This window comes from Emys orbicularis, chromosome 11, assembly GCF_028017835.1.
Source record: "Emys orbicularis isolate rEmyOrb1 chromosome 11, rEmyOrb1.hap1, whole genome shotgun sequence".
Taxonomy (NCBI): Eukaryota; Metazoa; Chordata; order Testudines; family Emydidae; genus Emys; species Emys orbicularis.
In genome coordinates, this window is record NC_088693.1 from 12747526 (window position 1) to 12768301 (window position 20776).

General features: G+C 46.0%; 1 protein-coding gene across 1 annotated transcript in view; it reads right to left on the reverse strand.

The window, feature by feature from the left end:
- The window catches only part of SLC12A8 (solute carrier family 12 member 8), a 93444-nt gene that overhangs the window by 9904 nt on the left and 62764 nt on the right, over positions 1–20776 (reverse strand). The window contains exons 8-9 of the mRNA XM_065413612.1: positions 6182–6328; positions 562–1249 (exon numbers count right to left, since the gene is read on the reverse strand). Of these exons, the coding sequence (XP_065269684.1) occupies positions 562–1249; positions 6182–6328 (835 nt within the window). The remainder of the gene's footprint in view (positions 1–561; positions 1250–6181; positions 6329–20776) is intronic.

Here is a 20776-nt window from a genome sequence, read left to right on the forward strand (position 1 = left end):
TGCTGTGAACTAAATGTTTGCACAGACAAACCCTAAGATTCTCTGATGAAAAACTCTACAAATTCAAAGCATTAAGTATCCAGATCTACAATATAAATTAATTCAGATTCTTAGATGCAGTGATGATGATGTGACGAATTACTCATAGTCTTCTTGCACACCATGGGGATAATTTCATTCACAAGCCTCCTCCCCCCAATATCAAGATGAAAACAAATGCCATAGTATGCTCAGAAATCTTTTAATGTACAGCATTAAGAATGCATTTGCAGAATAAGCAGCAGCATGCTATAGACAGTGAACATTCCCACATAATTTTGCCTGTTCTCCAGCAATTAATCTTTCACTGGCAAATTAGATTGGAACCTCTCCTGTGACTCATTATGATGAACTCTACCCTCACCTATAAAAAAAAAGATATTATTGCCATGAATCACAGAATGACAGCATCATATAAAATTAGTCTCTAGCCTGCCTACAGAAAAGTGCCAGCAGGACAAAGATTATTAAGCATCCCCCCATGAAAACACAAATGTCTATCTCTGCTCTTGTGCTCTTTACCTTCCACTTTCTGATTGGGAGGATTCTGCAGCTCATTAAAAAGTTGTTCTCCATATTCCATTAGCTCATGGTCACGTTTTTGCTCAGTGTCCACAGTTGATGATAAACACAGATTTCTTTCACTCTGATGACTCTGTTCAGCAAAACTCTGCAGACTTTCATCACTAGGCTCTGATGTTTTGGTGCAACAGTAAGGGGCGGGGGCAATATTATGATCAAGATCCAAGAGAAAGCTGTCTTGTAATGTTTGCTTGGCTGGCTTCTTTATCTTTCTCTGTTTGACCTTTTGGTTTAAATTCTTGTCTCTCTCTTCTTTCTCTTTACAAGTCTCTGGATCTTTATTAAGAGGCTTAAAAAGCTGGTCCATGTCTTTTGTGAATTCTAACAAGGTGCCATCTGATCTGCTTTGAATTATTCCATCTGATCCATAACGGGAAGTTTTCTCAAAGGTTAAAGGCTGGGAAGAGTTGACAACCCTAGATTCCTCCCTCTGTGTCCTTTTGGGTTTCTGCTGTAGGATATAACTCATAGAGACTGAGAAATAAGAGTAGTCCACAGCAATGTATGTCAGCATGAAGTTTATGGTGACTATAGGAGCAAGGATGTTCACTTGGCCAACGAAGACGAAAGCCATGGTGATGAGACTCGTTAAGCAAATCGCAGCCACTGGTGTCTTGTTGCGCCCTTTCTATTTTGTAAACCAAACAAACATATTTAAATATATATTTGCATACTCCACCAACCCAAAAGTGAAGACTGCCCTCTCTGTTCACACTGATAGAGGACCATCAACATCTAGGCAATATTTTGATGGACATCTCACTGGTCATGAAATAAGGGAATATATACATATATGAACAGAAGCATCAGAGTCTAGTGGCTTAAGTGAGGGACCAGGAGCCAGGAACTAACAAACACAAATCTGACTTCTGCCACTGACTTGCTGTGTGGCCTTGGGAAGGTCACTTAACTTCACTCAGCATCTCAGTTTTCCCATCCGTTAAGTAGAGTAATAAAGCAATGTGCTAAAACTCACAGAGCATTGGGAGGATTCTTACATTGTTTAGATGGGGCTTTGGAGAGGAAAATTGCTAATGATCATTAATCATGCATTTCTAATTTCAGGTCCATGCAAGAACCTACATTGTTGCCAAACAAAAGGCTTGCCATATATGGATACTGGAAAGCTCTGAAAAGGGTTTCAATTGGCAGCTAAGCCAAGCAAGCCTTGTGGGGCAGCGAGGCAGAGGAGAGGTGCCATTTTACATTAGAAGCTGCTGGCCTGGCCTTCAAATGAGGCCAAACTGCAGCCACAGTATTACCGGATTCCGCATTTAGCATTACTCCTCTTTTTATAAAGAAGCCCCAACTGCCTTAAGGCCAAGAGGAAAGGAGCAGACGAGAGGTTAAGCAGTCAAGGATGTTAAAGGGTGTGTGTCAGGAAGAGGAACAAATGATGCCAGGCGAGGATCAGGAAGGCAGACTACCACGAGAAGTATTGTTTATTCTTTTACTTTGGGGCAGGGTGGAGGTAGCGGGAGGATGGAAAGGAGGCACAGACTGAAGTGCGTCAAGCTGAAATAAAGGACTGGGAGTTGGCAGCTCCTGAACTTTAACTCCAGGTCTAACACGCCCTTTGGTTGCCTTGGACGCATCACTCAATGTTTCTGTACTTCTGAGATGCTTGTGCAAAGCCACGTAAGGCTCACGGGACACCAATGAGGGCACAATCTGACTGCAAAACCTCTCTTACGGGTAATGCTGCGTGAGACATAAAGAACCTCACTCCACTCTCAGGCTGTGTCTTCACTGGGAAATTCATGCTTAAACATGATTTTCAACAGCCGAGTTAGCTGACATGATGCTGACTGGCCAGCACAGACCAGGTCAAGCGGTGGGCAAATCCTACTGGGATCAGGGTTTACCTATGACTAGCAGACACAACGCTGAACACGTCTTGTCCTTGTCCACACTGACCAGTCAGTGTGACACATGGTCAGAATCACGTCACCACTCTCAGTTGGAGATCAAATTATATTCAATGCTAGCTCGGCAGTGAAGACAAGCCCTTCAAGCTTAGGGTGAGTTTGTGGGGCTGGCAGTTAAAACAAAGATATCGCTTTTTATGTGTAAATGTGATCTGGAAATCAGTGAGACACACTCACAAAGCAACTTTACTAAGCAGAACCACACTAATTAACTTGGAGACTCTGATGTAAACCTACAGCACCTAATAGATTCTTCTTGAGGAATTTATGTTTTTCTCTACCCAAACCCTTACATTAGTGCCTAAAGCATCACCTGGGGTAGGAAAACACTAAGGCAAGAAGGCACCATGATAGAAGTTTATAACTATCAGTGAGGAGAAAATATTAATGCCGGAGAAGGATTATTATTAGAATGGTATAAATAGGCAGAATGGGATGATGACATTAAGAAAAGGAAAACTTAGCCTGAGTATAAGGGTATGTCTTCACTACCGGCCGGATTGGCGGGCAGCGATCAATCCAGCGGGGATCAATTTATCGCATCTAGTCTAGACGTGATAAAATCGATCCCCGAGCACTCTCCCGTCGACTCCTGTACTCCAGCTCGGCGAGAGGCGCAGGCAGAGTCAATGGGGGAGCAGCAGCAGTCGACTCACCATGGTGAAGACATCACAGTAAGTCGATCTAAGTATGTCGACTTCAGCTACATTATTCAAATAGCTGAAGTTGCGTAACTTAGATCGATCCCCCTCCACCCCCCTAAGCATAGACCAGGCCTAAGACAAAATCCTAAAGTGCAAGATAGGACTCTGCATGAGAAGAAGCAATATTTTACAGGATCATGGCCTAGATTTATTAGGTTGTGGAATAGTATCCCTAAGGAAGTGGTGGAAGACCATTACTTGGGACATTTAAAACTGGATTGGATGAGACACTGTCAAGAATAATCCTGCACCGAGGGATGAATTAGATGATTTAATAGGACTATTCTGGCTCTAATTTACTATCAATTATGAACTGAAATGTTGTGTGTTTTTTTTAAATTAAAGTAAAGAGATTTTTGGAGGCATTTAAACATTCACCTACCGTATTGGAAACACGACACTCTGTATGGGAAGGCGGCTAGTTATTTGACCATGAGGACTAATGTCACTGCCCATGCTGAGTGAAATGCACAAATGAAAGCAGCAGCATAAATGGTGAAAAGGAAATTAGATTTCTAAGCCTCTTGTGGCTTTAGCAACCCAAGGGAACATTTTCAAATAGCAGCTAGGTGCCTAACTCCCAACAGGAGCCAGCTGCCTAAATGACATTTGTGCCTTGGACAATCTCCCACCTACGGGGTTATTAGTACCACAAGCAAAACATTTCAATCATGACTGACCCTTTCATACAATCTTTCAGCTCTGATTGGATAAACAAGAAATAAATTAAAATAAATGCTTTTCAAATATAAAATACTAAGACTTTCACCAGCTTCCATATAAACCATAGTACTGACCATACAAAGGTACCGCCAATAGCGTCTAGAACGTACAGTCCAGTTATACCAACAGTAACACAAAATATGCCACCTTGAAATATTTTTCATCCTATATTGTCCTCTATTGTATGTGCTTCTTTAATAAACACACAGCTCAAACGGAAACTATTTCCATTTCCTCCACACTCATTTATTAATAGAAAAGGATAATACATCCTGCACCTTACACATTTTCCCAACAATATGAGAAATGTGTCTCACGCATAACAGGTTTCAGAGTGGTAGCCGTGTTAGTCTGTATCAGCAAAGAGAACGAGGAGTACCAAATCAACAGTCAATTCTCAAGGTAGCAGATACAGGAAGGGAGGAAGGAGATTTTCCTTTAATTCCTAACCTCTTTTCAAAGCACTTCCTGTTCTGGTACCTTGCCAGCACAAAGGAGTTCATATTAGGAAATGTTATGAAAAAACAGAAGCTAACTATGCCATGTTAGCATCAACTTTGCCGCCATTGCGTCAAAGTCAATGAATGACACCACAATAGTTGAGTGCAGAATTTGGCTCTTTCCACAGAAGCCACTTAACTACTTTCAATGCTTTGATTATTTTTTTTAATTATTATTACTTTTATTTTAGAGAACCACAGGAATATTCGAGAAACAGTGCACACAAAATGGATACACTTAAAAACTGATTTTAAAGTAATTTTTCCTCAGTTTATTTACAAGGCCTTGCACATGTGAAAAATTGCTCTCATGAGATTTTTCCAAACTGGTTTGCTATTACAGGGTTGCTTTGAGAGAGGCAGTTTTTTCCCTTCATCTAGAAAAAAAAAGAGAGTCAGAAAAGAAGGATTTGGTTTGAATTTATGGTCCAATCCTGCAACCCTTATTCATGTGAGCCCAGTTGAAGTAAACAGGTCTACCCAGGTGTATAAGGCTATGTACATGAGTAATGGCAGCAGAAACAAGCCTTAGTCAGTGTTCAAACCAAAGCTTAGCTTAAAAGAGCATTTAAGATTTGTAGTCCCCCAAACTGACCTTCTTTAAAATGTATCCGTCTATCCTTTTATTATTCATTAGTTTTACAGAGTCCAAAATGAGTTAGGCACCTCACAATATAAATAAGAAGTGATCCCTGCCCTCTGATGCTTACATACTAAGGCCGTGAATCTGCCACTAGCAGAACTGGGCCTAATTTCAAACATGATGAAATCAAGGGAGACGAAAAGATAGCAGGGAAGAGTTATGGAGGAAGGACAGAGTATAAAGGCTCGGATTCAGCAAAGCACATAAGCATATGCTTAAGCCCCATTGCCTTGATTGGGACTCAAGAACGTGTGCGAAATCTACATGGCAGCTTGAAGTAGTAAAGGTGGTGGTAGCGGGTTAATATATTAAGACATAAATTAGCCACTCATTTTTTTTATTAACTGGCTAATTTATTGTGGGCATCATAAAAGAAATGGGTCCTATGGAGGGACTTGAATAACGAGAGGATAGAGGCCTTGCAGACCAGCTCACGAAGGGTTTTCCATGAATAGGGTTCTGTCTGGAAGAAACGAAAGAGACTGATGTGAGAGAAGTGGACTGGGGTACTGAGGAAGACATCAATGGTGGAACCGAGGGGGTGGGGTGGGGCATACAATCAAAGACAAAGTCAGAAGGGGCAGTTATATGGGTCCTTGAAGGCAAGGACGAGAAGCTTGAACTTCCTGCCATGAAGGAGGGGGAGTCAATGGAGGGGGTTCAAAGAGCAGGTGACATGAACAGAGCAACAGGCAGGGAAGAGGGGGCAATATGAGTGCTGGTGAAAGCAGAGATTAGAGGAGGAGTTTATAGTAATCAAATAGGTAGATGAGGAGGACCTGGACTCAGACAGAGAGACTTCTCCCATAACTCTGTATTTCTTTACAAAGCAAATATTTGAATGGTTTCCTTTCAGGGTACCTTCCAGTTCTATGAGATAGGTATATCTCACCTGCTGATCCCCACTGGGGAAAAACCATGACCCCCCTCCTCTCCTGGTATTTAATTACTGTACATCAGCCAGGACAATCTATTGACAGCAGATTCATTGTTTCCATGCATCATTAACATTTGTTTGTTATAGAACCCATAGCTAATTCTACATCATCACTGATTACTAACCCCATGTCCAAGAAAGGAAAGGGTCGGTATCACTTTTTCCTGGGCAATGCACTGAAGGATTCGGGGTGCTCCATACAAACCTCCCATGCAGGAAGCTAAGGAGGAAATGTACAATCCTAATAAAAACAAGAAACCCACCAAGGACACCTGGAAAATGCAAAGAGAAAACAAATATTTATCAGATATTTAAAAAAAAACACTTAATTGTCTTTAAACACAGATTTTTCCAAATTAAAATCAATTAATTTCCTTTGTAAATGCTAAAGACTTTGGCAAAAATTTAACAGAACGAGCCGTGTGAAAATAGAAAGTTAACCTGCTCTGTACTATGAGTATGAACTAGTAATACAATAAAATTATCCCATGAAAGCAGTTCAGTGTTGAACATTCTGTACCAACTGGAAACCACTCGATAAGCTCACGTCCAGAAATATGTGCCACTTGGAGAAAACGCTTCGAGGAAGCAGACATCTGATTCCATTCAAGTAACTGGAAGTGAGTTTGAAGGGAGTTTATTTCAGGAGAGCACACTTATATACCGAGATCATCATACAGGAAGAGCTATCCCAGGCTCTAAACCATCCAAAACAGGAAGACAAACCCCTGTGTCCCATAAGGGAATACCAATAGTGGAGGAGTAGCAGGGGAGGGGAAGAAATCCACACTGCAATCAAATCAAAGCTGCCATTTAAATAAATGGGATTTCAAAAACATGTTCCAAAGGATATAATGCGACGACCTTATTTTCCTGTCTTAAATGTGTAAGGAATTTCTTTAAGTTAAATGAACATAAAACTTAAAAATCCTTAAAGCAATAATGCTAAGTAGACTGCTTTATTCATATTTTGTATTTGACACCTTTGGTTCTATTGTATTCCAAACCAATATTTAAATTTTACAAAACTTTTTACAGGCTCATCAATTAAGGGCAAGCACCTTTTATTACTAATATTTTGTATGATGGAAGGTGCCAATACACACACATAGTAAGAGTCCCTGACCCAAAGACTTTACAATCTATGTAGACAAGACAGCAAAGCATGGGAGAAAGGTGTAATATCCCCGTTTTACAGATGGGGAACTGAGGCACAGAGAGATAAAGTGCCTTGTCCCAATTCATAGGTAAAGTCTGTGGCAAAACAAGGAACTGAACCCAAATCTCCCGTCCAGTGCTTTAACCACAACACCATCCTTCCTCTGCTCTTCACTACTGGGCTGGAGCAAGGCTGCTGTTTGACAGCACACAGCAACATTATACCCTTCAGAACAGCAAGTGAAAAATATTGTAGCCAACTGAAATTTCAAAGGGACTCTGGGTCAGCAGAATGTAGATGCACAAATTGAAATCGAATCAGGTAATCTCCTCATCTGAAAGAAGGTGCCTCCGGCTACACAGTTGCCTGTAAGACTATGGTGGAACATGGATTGTTTCAGTAGCTTTTAACACGAAAGAATAACACCTACTGAACCATCATCATAACTTCTTGCAGCATCCTGTGTTCACCTTGCTTCCATCCATGATGTGAATGGGCCCCCCAAATTCTAGCCAATTGTACAGTTTAATGACATGATATTTCCCTTAACATTCACATTAATTGTGCAGGTATTGATCCTTGGAAGAAAGAACAAGTTATAGTTATACAGAAATACAGACAAAAAGAGAACAGATTCATTTGAGGTTAGCACAAGGGACAGGGAACTGGAAGATCTGAATTCTAGTTTCTCTGAGGAAGAAAATATAGAGGCCATTGCCAGTATTTTCAATATAAGTTAAGGGTTTATTATACTCTCAAGATGAACAGCAAAGCAAAGGAAATTGCATTTGTCTTTTCCTGCTTCTCTGTGATGTATGAAGATGGCTTTCAAATTTATTTCCAAAATACTTTCCCATATTTTTTTAATACATGAAACATCAGGAATATCAATGAGGACCTCTTTTCCTTGTCTTTGTTAGAGGACCTTGGCAAAATCTTTGGAGGACCTTAACAGAGATGTTTCACAAGACAATGGAGCTACAGTTCTCTCCTCAAAACTGGATAGGAATAGGATGCACAGCGCGTCCCGCTGGGATCTTCTAATCGCCCGGCTGTCTGGCTGGGCGTAATCAGAAGCCAGGCTATTTGCCTCAACCTCCCACCCCGCCATAAAGGTCTCCCCCTTGCTCTCACACAGATTGTGGAGCACACAGCAAGCAGCTATCACAATGGGGATATTGGTCTCGCTGAGATCACAGCGAGTGAGTAAGCTTCTCCATCTCCCCTTGAGACGGCCAAAAGCACACTCCACCACCATTCTGCACTTGCTGAGCCGGTAGTTGAAGAGTTCTTTCCCTGAGTCCAGTGCGCCAGTGTAGGGCTTCATGAGCCAGGGCATGAGCGGGTATGTAGGGTCCCCGAGGATCACTGTAGGCATCTCCACATCCCCAACAGTTACTTTGTGGTCCGGGAAGTAAAGACCTTCCTGCAGCCGTCTAAACAGACCAGAGTTCCTGAAAACCCGAGCGTCATGAACCTTGCCAGGCCATCCAACGTTGATATTAGTAAAACGTCCCCGATGGTCCACCAGTGCTTGCAGCACCATGGAAAAGTATCCCTTTCTGTTTATGTACTGGCTGGCCTGGTGGTCCGGTCCCAGGATAGGGATGTGAGTCCCATCTATAGCCCCACCGCAGTTTGGGAATCCCATCTCGGCAAAGCCATCTATGATGAGCTCCAAGTTTCCCAGGGTCACTACCTTTGATAGCAGTAGCTTGACGATTGCCTTGGCTACTTGCATGACAGCAACCCCCACGGTAGACTTGCCCACACCAAAGTGGTTAGCGACTGACCGGTAGCTGTCTGGCGTTGCAAGCTTCCAGAGGGTTATGGCCACTCGCTTCTGGACAGTCAGGGCTGCCCGCATCCGGGTGTCCGTTCGCTTCAGGGCAGGGGACAGCAACTCACACAGTTCGAGGAAAGTCCCCTTCCGCATGCGAAAGTTGCGCAGCCACTGGGATTCATCCCAGACCTGCAGCACTATGCGGTCCCACCAGTCCGTGCTTGTTTCACGGGCCCAGAATCGCCGTTCCACAGTATCCACAAGACCCAGTGACACCGAGATGTCCTGGGCAATGGGTCTCATGTTTTCTGAGAGGTCAGAGCTAGTGTCCGAATTCATGCCGTCACGGTGGTGCCGTAGCCTCCTCTCCTGATTTATCTGCAGCTGCCTCTGGTAAAGGTGGATGAGAAGCTGCGAGGCATTGAGAACTGCCACAACTGCAGCGATGGTCGCAGCGGGATCCATGCTCGCACTGCTGTGGCGTCCGCGCTGTCAGTAATCAGAAAAGTGCGCGAACTGATTTCCCGCCGGCGCTTTCAGGGAGGGACGGCGGTAGTGACGGTTGGATGATGACAGTTACCCAAAAGCACCCTCGACACATTTTTTTACCCAGAAGGCATTGGCGGCTCGACCCAGAATTCCAATGGGCAGCGGGGACTGCGGGAACTGTGGGATAGCTGCCCACAGTGCACCGCTTCCAATGTCGACGCTTGCCCCGTTAGTGTGGACTCACAAAGTCTCACAAAGTCGAATTACTGTCCTTAGTGTGGACACACACGTTCGACTTTGTAATATCGATTCCACATAGTTGAATTAACTAAAATCGAAGTACTCTCGTAGTGTAGACATCTAAAGTAACAGTGAGGACAAGAGAGAACCCTTCCTTATATGTTGAAGAACAGGCTTAGGATCTGCTGAAAGGCTGATGTTGCTCTGCCTATGTCTAGTTCTTATACTGAACCCATCCCTATGGTATTTGAACTCTAGAGACATTCCATCATGTAAAGAAGAGTAAAATGTCCTTTGGGTGGGAGCTCCAAAGAGAAGCAAGGGCAGAAATTGATGAGATTCCTTTGTGGAATTCCAAAGCCATCCCATGGTCCATGGAGAAAAGCCAACAGTTTGTGGCCTGTGATAAGTGACTAGTACTAACTGGAGGAGTTAGAGACTGAACTGATCAGACAAGCTTGCAGCTAATGGAGAAAGGTCAGGGGGTCACTGCTACGAGTTAAAGGATAGAGGCAAAACTTTTTTTTAAATCTAAAGAATGTATTTGCTGACCACATGGATCATCCTGAGATGTGGACTGCTCTGAGTGCTAAAATCTGCAGGAGGCCTGATTATCACAATTATGCAAGGCCTGGGATTGCCCTGTTGAGGACTTGCTTCTGGATGCACAGGTGAATGCAGGGAAATGCTGGTGCAGTGAGAGGTTTTGGCCAGTGTAAAGGCAGTTAGTTTTCTGTAGAAATGGAAATGAATGTGGGCTGCTTATTAAGTATGAGACTCCCTGCCTCCCAGACTGACTGAGCAACTCCTGCCACTGCACTGACACATGAATCTGCAGAGCTGTCTAGAAGGTTGTTGTGTGTCCCCCCCCCCCCCCCCCCGCGTGCAGCCAGACTTGTCTGACAAGACTTGCCACAGGCTGTCATTTCTGGTCAGCGTCCTGGCTTCTACTTTTGCTACTTCATGGAACAGGGGGGGGAAATTCCACGGCAAATGTGTCAGCATTTCTAGCATGTGGATCCACCTTACACACATACGAGTTCACATGCAGCCCTCTGCCCAAATAAATCCACCACAACAAACACACAACAGTTGCTGGCAGAACAAGAGATATTATCAGCAGTGCTTCAGCTATGGAAGCTTGATAAACAGGGCTCTTGCCATATTCTAGGAGACCGTGTCTGCATAAGAACCAGTCATGCAAGACAAAGAACTCCAAAAAGCTGAATAAGGCCTGGTCTACACTAGGAGCTTATATCGAATTTAGCGCCGTTACATCGAATTAACCCTGCACCCGTCCACACCAGGAAGCTACTTAGTTCGAAATAGAGCTCTTTTAAATTCGACTTCTGTAATCCTCGAAAACGAGAGGAGTAGCGCTAAATTCGAAATGGCAATATCGAATTAGGCTAGGTGTGGATGGAAATCGACGGTAATAGCTCCGGGAGCTATCCCACAGTGCACCACTCTGTTGACGCTCTGGACAGCACTTCGAGCTCGGATGCTCTGACCAGCCACACAGGAAAAGCCCTGGGAAAATTTGAATTCCTTTTCCTGTCTGGCCAGTTTGAATCTCATTTTCTGTTTGGACAGCGTGGAGAGCTCAGCAGCACTGGCAACGATGCAGAGCTCTCCAGCAGAGTTGGCCGTGCAATCTAATAGAAAGAGGGCCCCAGCATGGACTGATCGGGAAGTCTTGGATCTCATCGCTGTGTGGGGCGATGAGTCCGTGCTTTCAGAGCTGCGCTCCAAAAGAAGGAATGCAAAGATCTACGAGAAGATCTCTAAAGCCATGGCAGAGAGAGGATACAGCCGGGATGCAACGCAGTGCCGCGTGAAAATCAAGGAGCTGAGACAAGGCTACCAAAAAACCAAAGAGGCAAACCGACGCTCCGGATCCCAGCCCCACACATCACGTTTCTACGAGGCACTGCATTCCATCCTAGGTGCGGCCGCCACCACTACCCCACCACTGACCGTGGACTCCGAGGATGGGATATTGTCCACGGCCGGTTCCTCCTCGGAAATGTTAGGTGACGGGGAAGATGAGGAAGGAGATGAGGAGGACGAGGCAGTCGACAGCGCTTGCACCGCTGATTTCAACGACAGCCAGGAGCTCTTCATCACCCTTACCGAGATCCCCTACCAACCGTCCACAGCCCTTACCCCGGACACCGAATCAGGGGAAGGATCAAGCAGTGAGTGCTTTAAACATCTAAACATTTCATTTTAACATAAGTGGAATATTTATATTGTTAAGAATGGGCTTTTCAGTCACTCATTTAAACACAGAAACTTTTATTTATAACATAACAGGAATATTAACTATATTAGTAATTTGTTGTTCATGATTTGGTTGGCTTAGTGAACTATTTACTCCTAACTATATATAGAAAATCAAGTACTGTCCGGTTATTCATGATTAGTCCACCACAGAACGCTCCACTCTGTAGTCCGTTATGCTGAACTTAAATGAAAAGGCGGTCAATGTGCCCGGGAATGGACAGACAGTCCTCCTGGGATAGCTCGGCATAGCTCTCCTGCAGGTACCGCTCCAGCATGCGCACAAGGTTCAATGGCAGGGCGATCTTGTTTGGTCCCCCGTGGTAACACACGTTCCCACGCCATGAGTCCATCAGGTAGTCGGGGATCAGTGCGCGCAGCATGGCGGCATACGGCCCAGGCCTCTGCATGCTTTCACGCAGCATCCTTCCCCTCTCGGTCTCCGAGATCCTCATGAGTGTTATGTCACACATGACGCCCTGCTTTAAATTAGGGAGGGGAATGTTAGTATTGGGACTGCTTTACAGCCACGCTGTGGAGGCGGCAGAGGGGCAGCATACAGGGATCTTTCCCGGGGACAGCCACGAGGTGGTGGGACAGGGGCAGAGCTCATGCTTCCCTGATTGCTGCCAGCAGAGAGTGGCCTTGCATTCAGTGCGAAAGGAGCCCAGTGCTACTATTACATGTTTAAGCTGCCACAAGTCTACGGCTTACCATGTTTTCCTGCAGCAGAAGTAGAGGTGTCCTGCAACGCTTCTCTGATCGCAACTGCAGGACCCCAGACACATAAGGCGAGGGCCGAAAATTCGACCTTGTCCTGAGTGCGCATGTGAAAGGTGCAGTGCATGGTGTTGTTCACAGAGAAAGACTATGCTCTTTGTTAGCAACTTCATTTATCTGTCTGAGGAATTTACTCCCTTTTTCCCATTCCCACAGACACATCTGCGACTGTCTCCCAACCCAGCCTGGCATCACACTCCCAGAGGCTAGCGCAGATTAGAAGAAGGAAGAGAAAAACTCGTGAAGACATGTTTTATGAACTTATGGAGTGCTCACGAGAGCAGGCAGCCCAGACGACACAGTGGAGGGAGAACTTGTCACAAATGCACAGAGCAGTCATGGAACGGGAGGAGAGGTGGCGCCAGGAGGACCAGCAGGCTACTCAAACCCTGCTTGGACTAATGAGGGAGCAAACGGAGACGCTCCGGCGCCTAGTGGATGTTCTGCAAGACCGGAGGCAGGAGGACAGAGCACTGCTGCTGTCTATCTCTAACCGCCCTCCCCCGCCACCAAGTCCCACACCCCCCTCACCAAAAGTACAAAGAAGGAGGGGCGGCAAGGTCCGTTAAAACTGTCAGTCGGCCACTGCACACTGCTGCAGCAATGGAAGGCTCTCGTTCCAAAGTTTGAAAAGTCCTTTCCTACCCTTCTCACACTAGCCCATGTCCAAGTTTCCTCCCCCCCCCCCTTTTCATGTGCGGTTCACAATAAAACATCTGTTTCTGTTAAGTACTGTTTCCGAGAGTGTCTTTTGGAGGGGATTCTGTCTGAAGGGGGGGAAGGGGTTTGTTACTTGGACAGGACAGTCACCTGTAGCAGGCTACAGAGGCGGGGGCAGGTCCAGCATCAGGACACATACACAGCACAGTCACCAGTTACCCTGGTCAGTCTGGGAGGCGGTTTTCTTGTTCTGGGGTGCGAGGGGGTTGATCTGTGACTTTGTGTCGGGGGAGGGCAGTTAGAGATCCTATGCCGCGGTCCTTATCCTGGATCACAGAGCCACGCAGCAGGGGATCTGTTACCCTCCGCCCCCTGCCAGAAAGTCACTTGGCCGACACATACATGCAGTCCCGCCCAGGACTGCTGGCAGGCTGCGTTGAAACAACCAATCCAGCACTGCGGAGCCTGTCATTCCCGGACTTTAGAAGCATCATTTGCATCAAAACACTAAGCCCGCCCCCTGCCACAGTCTGCGTCCCCGGTTTAAAACATTCCCGCGAAAACAGTAAAAAAGAGAACCTTGTTCATTAACAGAACAGAACAGATTTTATTTGTTGGGAAGGTGGGGAAGGGGGTATGTAACTTGGAAGGATAGTCAACAGTAACTGGGTAAAGAAACGGGGGCAGGTTCAGCATCCGTGTCCAGAAAGTAAAAAGTCACTGGAGACCCTGTTCAGTCAGGAACCTGGCTTTCAAAGCCTCCCTGATGCACAGCGCGTCCCGCTGTGATCTTCTAATCGCCCTGCTGTCTGGCTGGACGTAATCAGAAGCCAGGCTATTTGCCTCAACCTCCCACCCCGACATATAGGTCTCCCCCTTGCTCTCACACAAATTGTGGAGCACACAGCAAGCAGCTATCACAATCGGGATATTGGTCTCGCTGAGATCACAGCGAGTGAGTAGGCTTCTCCATCTCCCCTTGAGACGGCCAAAAGCACACTCCACCACCATTCTGCACTTGCTCAGTCGGTAGTTGAATAGTTCTTTCCCTGAGTCCAGTGCGCCAGTGTAGGGCTTCATGAGCCAGGGCATTAGCGGGTATGCAGGGTCCCCGAGGATGACTGTAGGCATCTCCACATCCCCAACAGTTACTTTGTGGTCCGGGAAGTAAAGACCTTCCTGCAGCCGTCTACACAGACCAGAGTTCCTGAACACCCTAGCGTCATGAACCTTGCCAGGCCATCCAACGTAGATATTGGTAAAACGTCCCCGATGGTCCACCAGTGCTTGCAGCACCATGGAAAAGTAGCCCTTCCGGTTGATGTACTGGCTAGCCTGGTGGTCCGGTGCCAGGATAGGGATGTGAGTCCCATCTATAGCCCCACCGCAGTTTGGGAATCCCATCTCGGCAAAGCCATCTCTGATGAGCTCCACGTTTCCCAGGGTCACTACCTTAGATAGCAGTAGCTTGACGATTGCCCTGGCTACTTGCATAACAGCAACCCCCACGGTAGACTTGCCCACGCCAAACTGGTTAGCGACGGACCGGTAGCTGTCTGGCGTTGCGAGCTTCCAGAGGGCTATGGCCACTCGCTTCTGGACAGTCAGGGCTGCCCGCATCCGGGTGTCCTTTCGCTTCAGGGAAGGGGACAGCAACTCACACAGTTCGAGGAAAGTCCCCTTCCGCATGCGAAAGTTGCGCAGCCACTGGGATTCATCCCAGACCTGCAGCACTATGCGGTCCCACCATTCCGTGCTGGTTTCACGGGCCCAGAATCGCCGTTCAACAGTATCAACAAGACCCAGTGACAGCGAGTTGTCCTGGGCGCTGGGTCTCATGTTCTCAGAGAGGTCGGAGCTAGTGTCCGACTTCATGCCGTCACGGTAGTGCCGTAGCCTCCTCTCATGATTGATCTGCAGCTGCCTCTGGTACAGGTGGAGGAGAAGCTGCGAGGCGTTGAGAACTGCCACAACTGCAGCGATGGTCGCAGCGGGATCCATGCTCGCACTGCTGTGGCGTCCGCGCTGTCAGTAATCAGAAAAGCGCGCGAACTGATTTCCCGCCGGCGCTTTCAGGGAGGGAGGGAGGGAGGGCTTGAGTGACGGACGGATGACGACAGGCGCCCAAAAGCACCCTCGACACATTTTTTTACCCAGAAGGCATTTGGGGCTCGACCCAGAATTCCAATGGGCAGGGGGGACTGCGGGAACTGTGGGATAGCTGCCCACAGTGCACCACTTCCAATGTCGACGCTTGCCCCGTTAGTGTGGACTCACAAAGTCTCACAAAGTCGAATTACTGTCCTTAGTGTGGACACACACGTTCGACTTAGTAATATCGATTCCACATAGTCGAATTAACTAAAATCGAAGTACTCTCGTAGTGTAGACAAGGCCTAAGTGTCTCTTTCCCTCCATCCAGTATTTTGGATAGGGGCTATTTTCTCCCTATGCCTCCCCACCTTGCAGCTGCCATCTTTCCTGCTGTGCAATGGACTTTTGCATAACATATCGCTACTGATCCTTAACGAGCTAGAGAGATTAACTGTCATGTCATCTCCTTCCTCTCCCGGCCTATTCAGAATACCCGGCCACTCCACTCTTCATATCCCTCAGCTGAAGGAGCGACATGCTCCATTTTCCACATACTTACTTTAATCAAAATGGTGGAAAACAGGCAGCCCACCTTCTCACACTGAAATAAGGGGCATTTCAGAGTAACCCTTATGATCTGTAGAGCTCCAAGCTGCTGAAGGGTGGAAAGAAATACTGGGCTGTGAACTGACACAAGGAAAGGGCCTGAATTGTATGAGGGCCCCATGGTAGCTGAAGTAGCTCGCAGCCTGTATTTCCCAGGAGGTGGTGGCTGTGGAAAGAAATCATGCTGCAGGTTGCTGAGGCCTACCATGGTGTCCCAAACAGAAGCATGTCTTGCAATTGCTTAAGGCTGGTTTTTGAAGAGGGGAGTGGGGAGAGCCAGTTCGTTTTGAAAGACACATGCAGGACTAAGGTCTATAGCATTCGCTAGGGAGTCTCCACTGCACCAAGAATCCTGGCCTGGGGCCCTCACATAAAGCAGAGCAGGACATCCTCAACCAGTGGGGCACGGCCCAGAAGTGCATCATGAAGGGGCGATTGCTGGGTTTCACCCCACTGGGTGGGAGAGAAAAGAATCATTGGCAAATCCCAGACGCTTGGACGTGGGAGCTGCTAGGGCAGGGGAGTGAAGGAGCAAATCAATCCCACCACCTGCTGCTGCCCACCCAATCCTGCTGCAGCTCCTCAGCCATGCTCCTATATGTACAGCACTCAGCCATAGGTAGTATGCTGAAGGAAGCAGCGCAGAAATAAAGGTGGCACGATATGGTATTGCCATCCTTACTTCTGCGCTGCTGCTGGCAGGGCGCTGCAATAGCCACTGCTCTCCAGCCGCCCAGCTCTGAAGGCAGCACAGAAGTAAGGTTGGCAATACCGCAACCCCCCCTAAAATAACCTTGCAACCCCCTGCAACTCCCTTTGAGTCAGGATACCCTATTTGAGAAACGCTGGTCTCCCCCGTGAAATCTGTATAGTACAGGGTAAAAGCACACACACACAAAAACAGATTTCGGGGGGGGGGGGGGGAACCATATTTCATGGTCCGTGATGCGTTTTTCACGGCCATGAAATTGGTAGGGCCCTAGCCATAGGGAAACAGCACTTCAAGAGGCAGCACAGCCAGTTCCACAGCCTTTTCAACTGGTGCTGCCCGCAGAGCCGAACAACATGAGGACTGGGGAAGTGAGAAGCTCCACACCCAGCAATGGCTTCCCCATCCAGGCTTCAGCAACAATCTGGTGAGCCCCTACCGAGACCTAAAAGCAGCCATCTTTTTTTGACAAGAGCCCAATCCCACCATACTTTGCAGGACTGGGTGGGTGGCAGTAAGGAACCAGGGATTTTTTTTTTTTTGAGGTTTCCGGAAGTAAAAGGTTGAAAGCCACTGGCACAGAGTTAGTTGAGCTGAGTGGTTACTTCCAAAATGGTGGCACAGAACAGCAGGCCATATCTGAGTCTACCTATGTAGCTTGGGATGTACCAGCAGGTAACAGGCATTCCAGTCCATTTCCCCATAATATTTGTCTCCGAAGTTGTGAACCTAGAGTCTCTCTGTCTATCTAAGGTATTAATATGGCCCCCATTCCCATAGCACCTCACAACCTGTAATGTATTTATCCTGTGAGGAAGGGAAGCGCTATTATCTCTCATTTTGCATATGGGGAACTGGGGAACAAAGACTCTAAGGCCCAGATTTCTAAAGGTATTTTGACATTGCTGCGCTCGGCACTGCAGTGCCTAACTAATTTAGGACCCTACATACCATTTTCAAAAGAGATTTAAGTACTTAGGAGCCAAAATCCTCTTGTCAGTGGATGCGATTTAGTCTCCTAAATCACTTTTGAAAATGAAATGTAGGCTCCTGCATCAGTTAGGCATTGCAATGAAGAGGGTGGCAATGCCTAAATATATCTAGAAACCTGGGCCCAAACAACTTGCCCAAAGTCACACAGGAAGTGTGTGGCCGAGCAGAGAACTGAACCCAGGTCCTCTGAGCAGCACCATAACCACTGGATCATCCGTCCTGTCACAGGTAAAAACAAACACACACCTCATCCTGTTCACTTAAGAGGTTATTCCCTGCTTCTTTGTGTCCCTGAGGTTGTACATGTCAGCTGGGGTGTGCTTGACTCGTAGTGGGTAATACATTTACATTTTCTAAGAAAGCTCAAGATACATTGACCTTTTTTCTTATTTATGAAAGCAGCCTGCATTGTAAAGGAGGTTGGATGAAAAGATATAAAATTCATTCTGCTTGGAGACAGCATCTAAAATTCATGCTGTGTTTTGAAAACCCTCAAACCAACCCATCTTCCCCCTCCAGGCTACCTCCCCCCCCCCTCCAAACACCCCCCCAACGAACTAATTTGGCTCCAGGAAAACAAAGTGTGTTATGAATGGATGGATGAAAAATATGAGAAACAAATCAATGAACAGACATTTACATTAGAGAACAGAACAGCCACTTTTGATTTCAGAATGCTATCAATACAAAACCACAATACTATTGGTCCCATTTAAAAAAAAATACTTGAAAGAAACACTTGATAGTTTCAGGCTTTGCCTATCATTTTAGTCACCAAAAAATGCTTGCATTTAAATGTGCTACTTGACATTCCACTCAGGGCTTAGGGGGAAAATGTCTTTTCATTGAGATTGTCAAAAGTAAAATAAATAAATTAATTAACTTTTAAAAAGTTTAGAGAGTACAAATACTTCACAAGAAATTGGCAGTCCTAGCCTATTAGATCTCCTTTGAAGTGAAATTACTTCGTGTCCCTATTTTGTATGTTCAGAAAAATACATTCTAAGGAAGACAAACAGCCAAATGCTTCTTTAACCACGACTGACAGAAATGGAAAGTTTGCACAGTTTTTGATTTGTAATGATTTCTTCTCTCAAACAAGGCCAATAAAATATAAATGTGCTTATAATAATTCTGATAATAAGCCATATTTTCTACATGTATTGCATCACCACTTCATATTGTACAAGGGGAAAAGAAAACTGTATTTGTTTTTTCTTGTGTCTTTATGATATGCAACAATGGCATAAGACTCTCTTTCCAGAAGATTTCATAGAATCATAGACCCATAGGGTTAGAAGGGACCACAAGGGTCATCTAGTCCTGTGGTTCTCAACCGGTGATCTGGGGCACCCTACAGAGCCGGGAGCAGATTTCAGGGGGTCTGCCACTATAATCCAGAGAGCACAGCCAGTGTTAGCCTCACTGGGGACCACGGCAGAAAGCCAAAGCCCGAGCCCCGACTCCCTATGGCCTGGGGCCCCGAGCAGTTGCCCTGCCTGCCTGCCACCCCCTAATGCCGATATTAGCTTTTAATCAACTGGATATGCAGAAAAACAGGTGTTGTGGCACAGGTGGGACGTGGAATTTGTATAGCATGTTGGGGGGGGGGGGGGGGACTCAGAAAGAAAAATGTTGAGAACTGCTGATCTAATCTAACTCCCTGCCAGGATGCAGGATTTGTTGTGTCTAAACCATCCAAGACAGATGGCTATCCAACCTCCTTTGGAAAACCTCCAGTCCTCCAGTGAAGGAGCTTCCATGACCTCCCTAGGCATCTGTTCCATTGTCCTACTGTTCTTACAGTAAGGAAGTTTTTCTTGAGATTTAATCTAGATCTGCTGTGCTGTAGTTTGAACCCACTGCCTCTTGTCTTCCCCTTTGTGGCAAAAAAGAACAACTTTTCTCCATCTTTTTTATGGCAGACTTTCAAGTATCTGAAGACCATTATCCTATCCCCCCCTTAATCTCCTCTTTTCCAAACTAAACATACCCAGTTCCTTTAGCCTTTGCTCATATGGCTGCATTCCAGCCCTTTGATCATCTTTGTTGTTCGCCTCTGGATTCTTTCCAGTTTCTCTACATCCTTTTTGTACATTGGTGAATAAAACTAGACACAGTACGCCAGCTGAGGCCTAACCAGCCCCGAGTAGAGCAGTACTATCACCTCCAGTGACTTGCATGCTATGCCTCTGTTAATGCAACCTGAAATTGCATTTGTTTTGTTTGCAACAGCATCACATTGCTGACTCATGTTGAGGTTGTGATCCACCACAACTCCCAGATCCTTCCCAGCTGTGCTGCTGCCGTGCCAGTTTTCCCCCATTCTGTGTTTGGCCTGGTCTACACTACGACTTTAATTCGGATTTAGCTGCTTTAATTCGAATTAACGCTTGACCCGTCCACACAACGAAGCCATTTAATTCGAATTAAAGAGCCCTTTAATTCGATTTCTGTACTCCTCCTCGACGAGAGGAGTAGCGTCAAAATCGTTATTGTTAATCCGAATTAAGGTTAGTGTGGCCGCAATTCGAAGTTATTGGCAATTCAATGTTATTGGCTACCCACAATGCAACGCTCTGGAAATCGATGCTACTACGGTAGCTGGACGCACACCACCGAATTAATGGTGCCTAGTGTGGCCGAATACATTCGAATTTATAAAATCGGTTTCCTAAATTCGAATTATATAAATTCGGATTAATCCTGTAGTGTAGACATACCCTTTGTATATTTGGTTTTACTTCTCCAAGTGTAGCACCTGACATTTGTCTTTGTTGAATTTCATTTTGTCATCTATAGCCCAGTTCACCAATTCATCAAAATCCCTTTGAATTTTACCTCCGCCCTCCCAAGTGTTTGCAACACCCCTCCCAGCTTTGTGTTATCTGCAAATTTGATCAGTATGCTCTCTATTACTACAT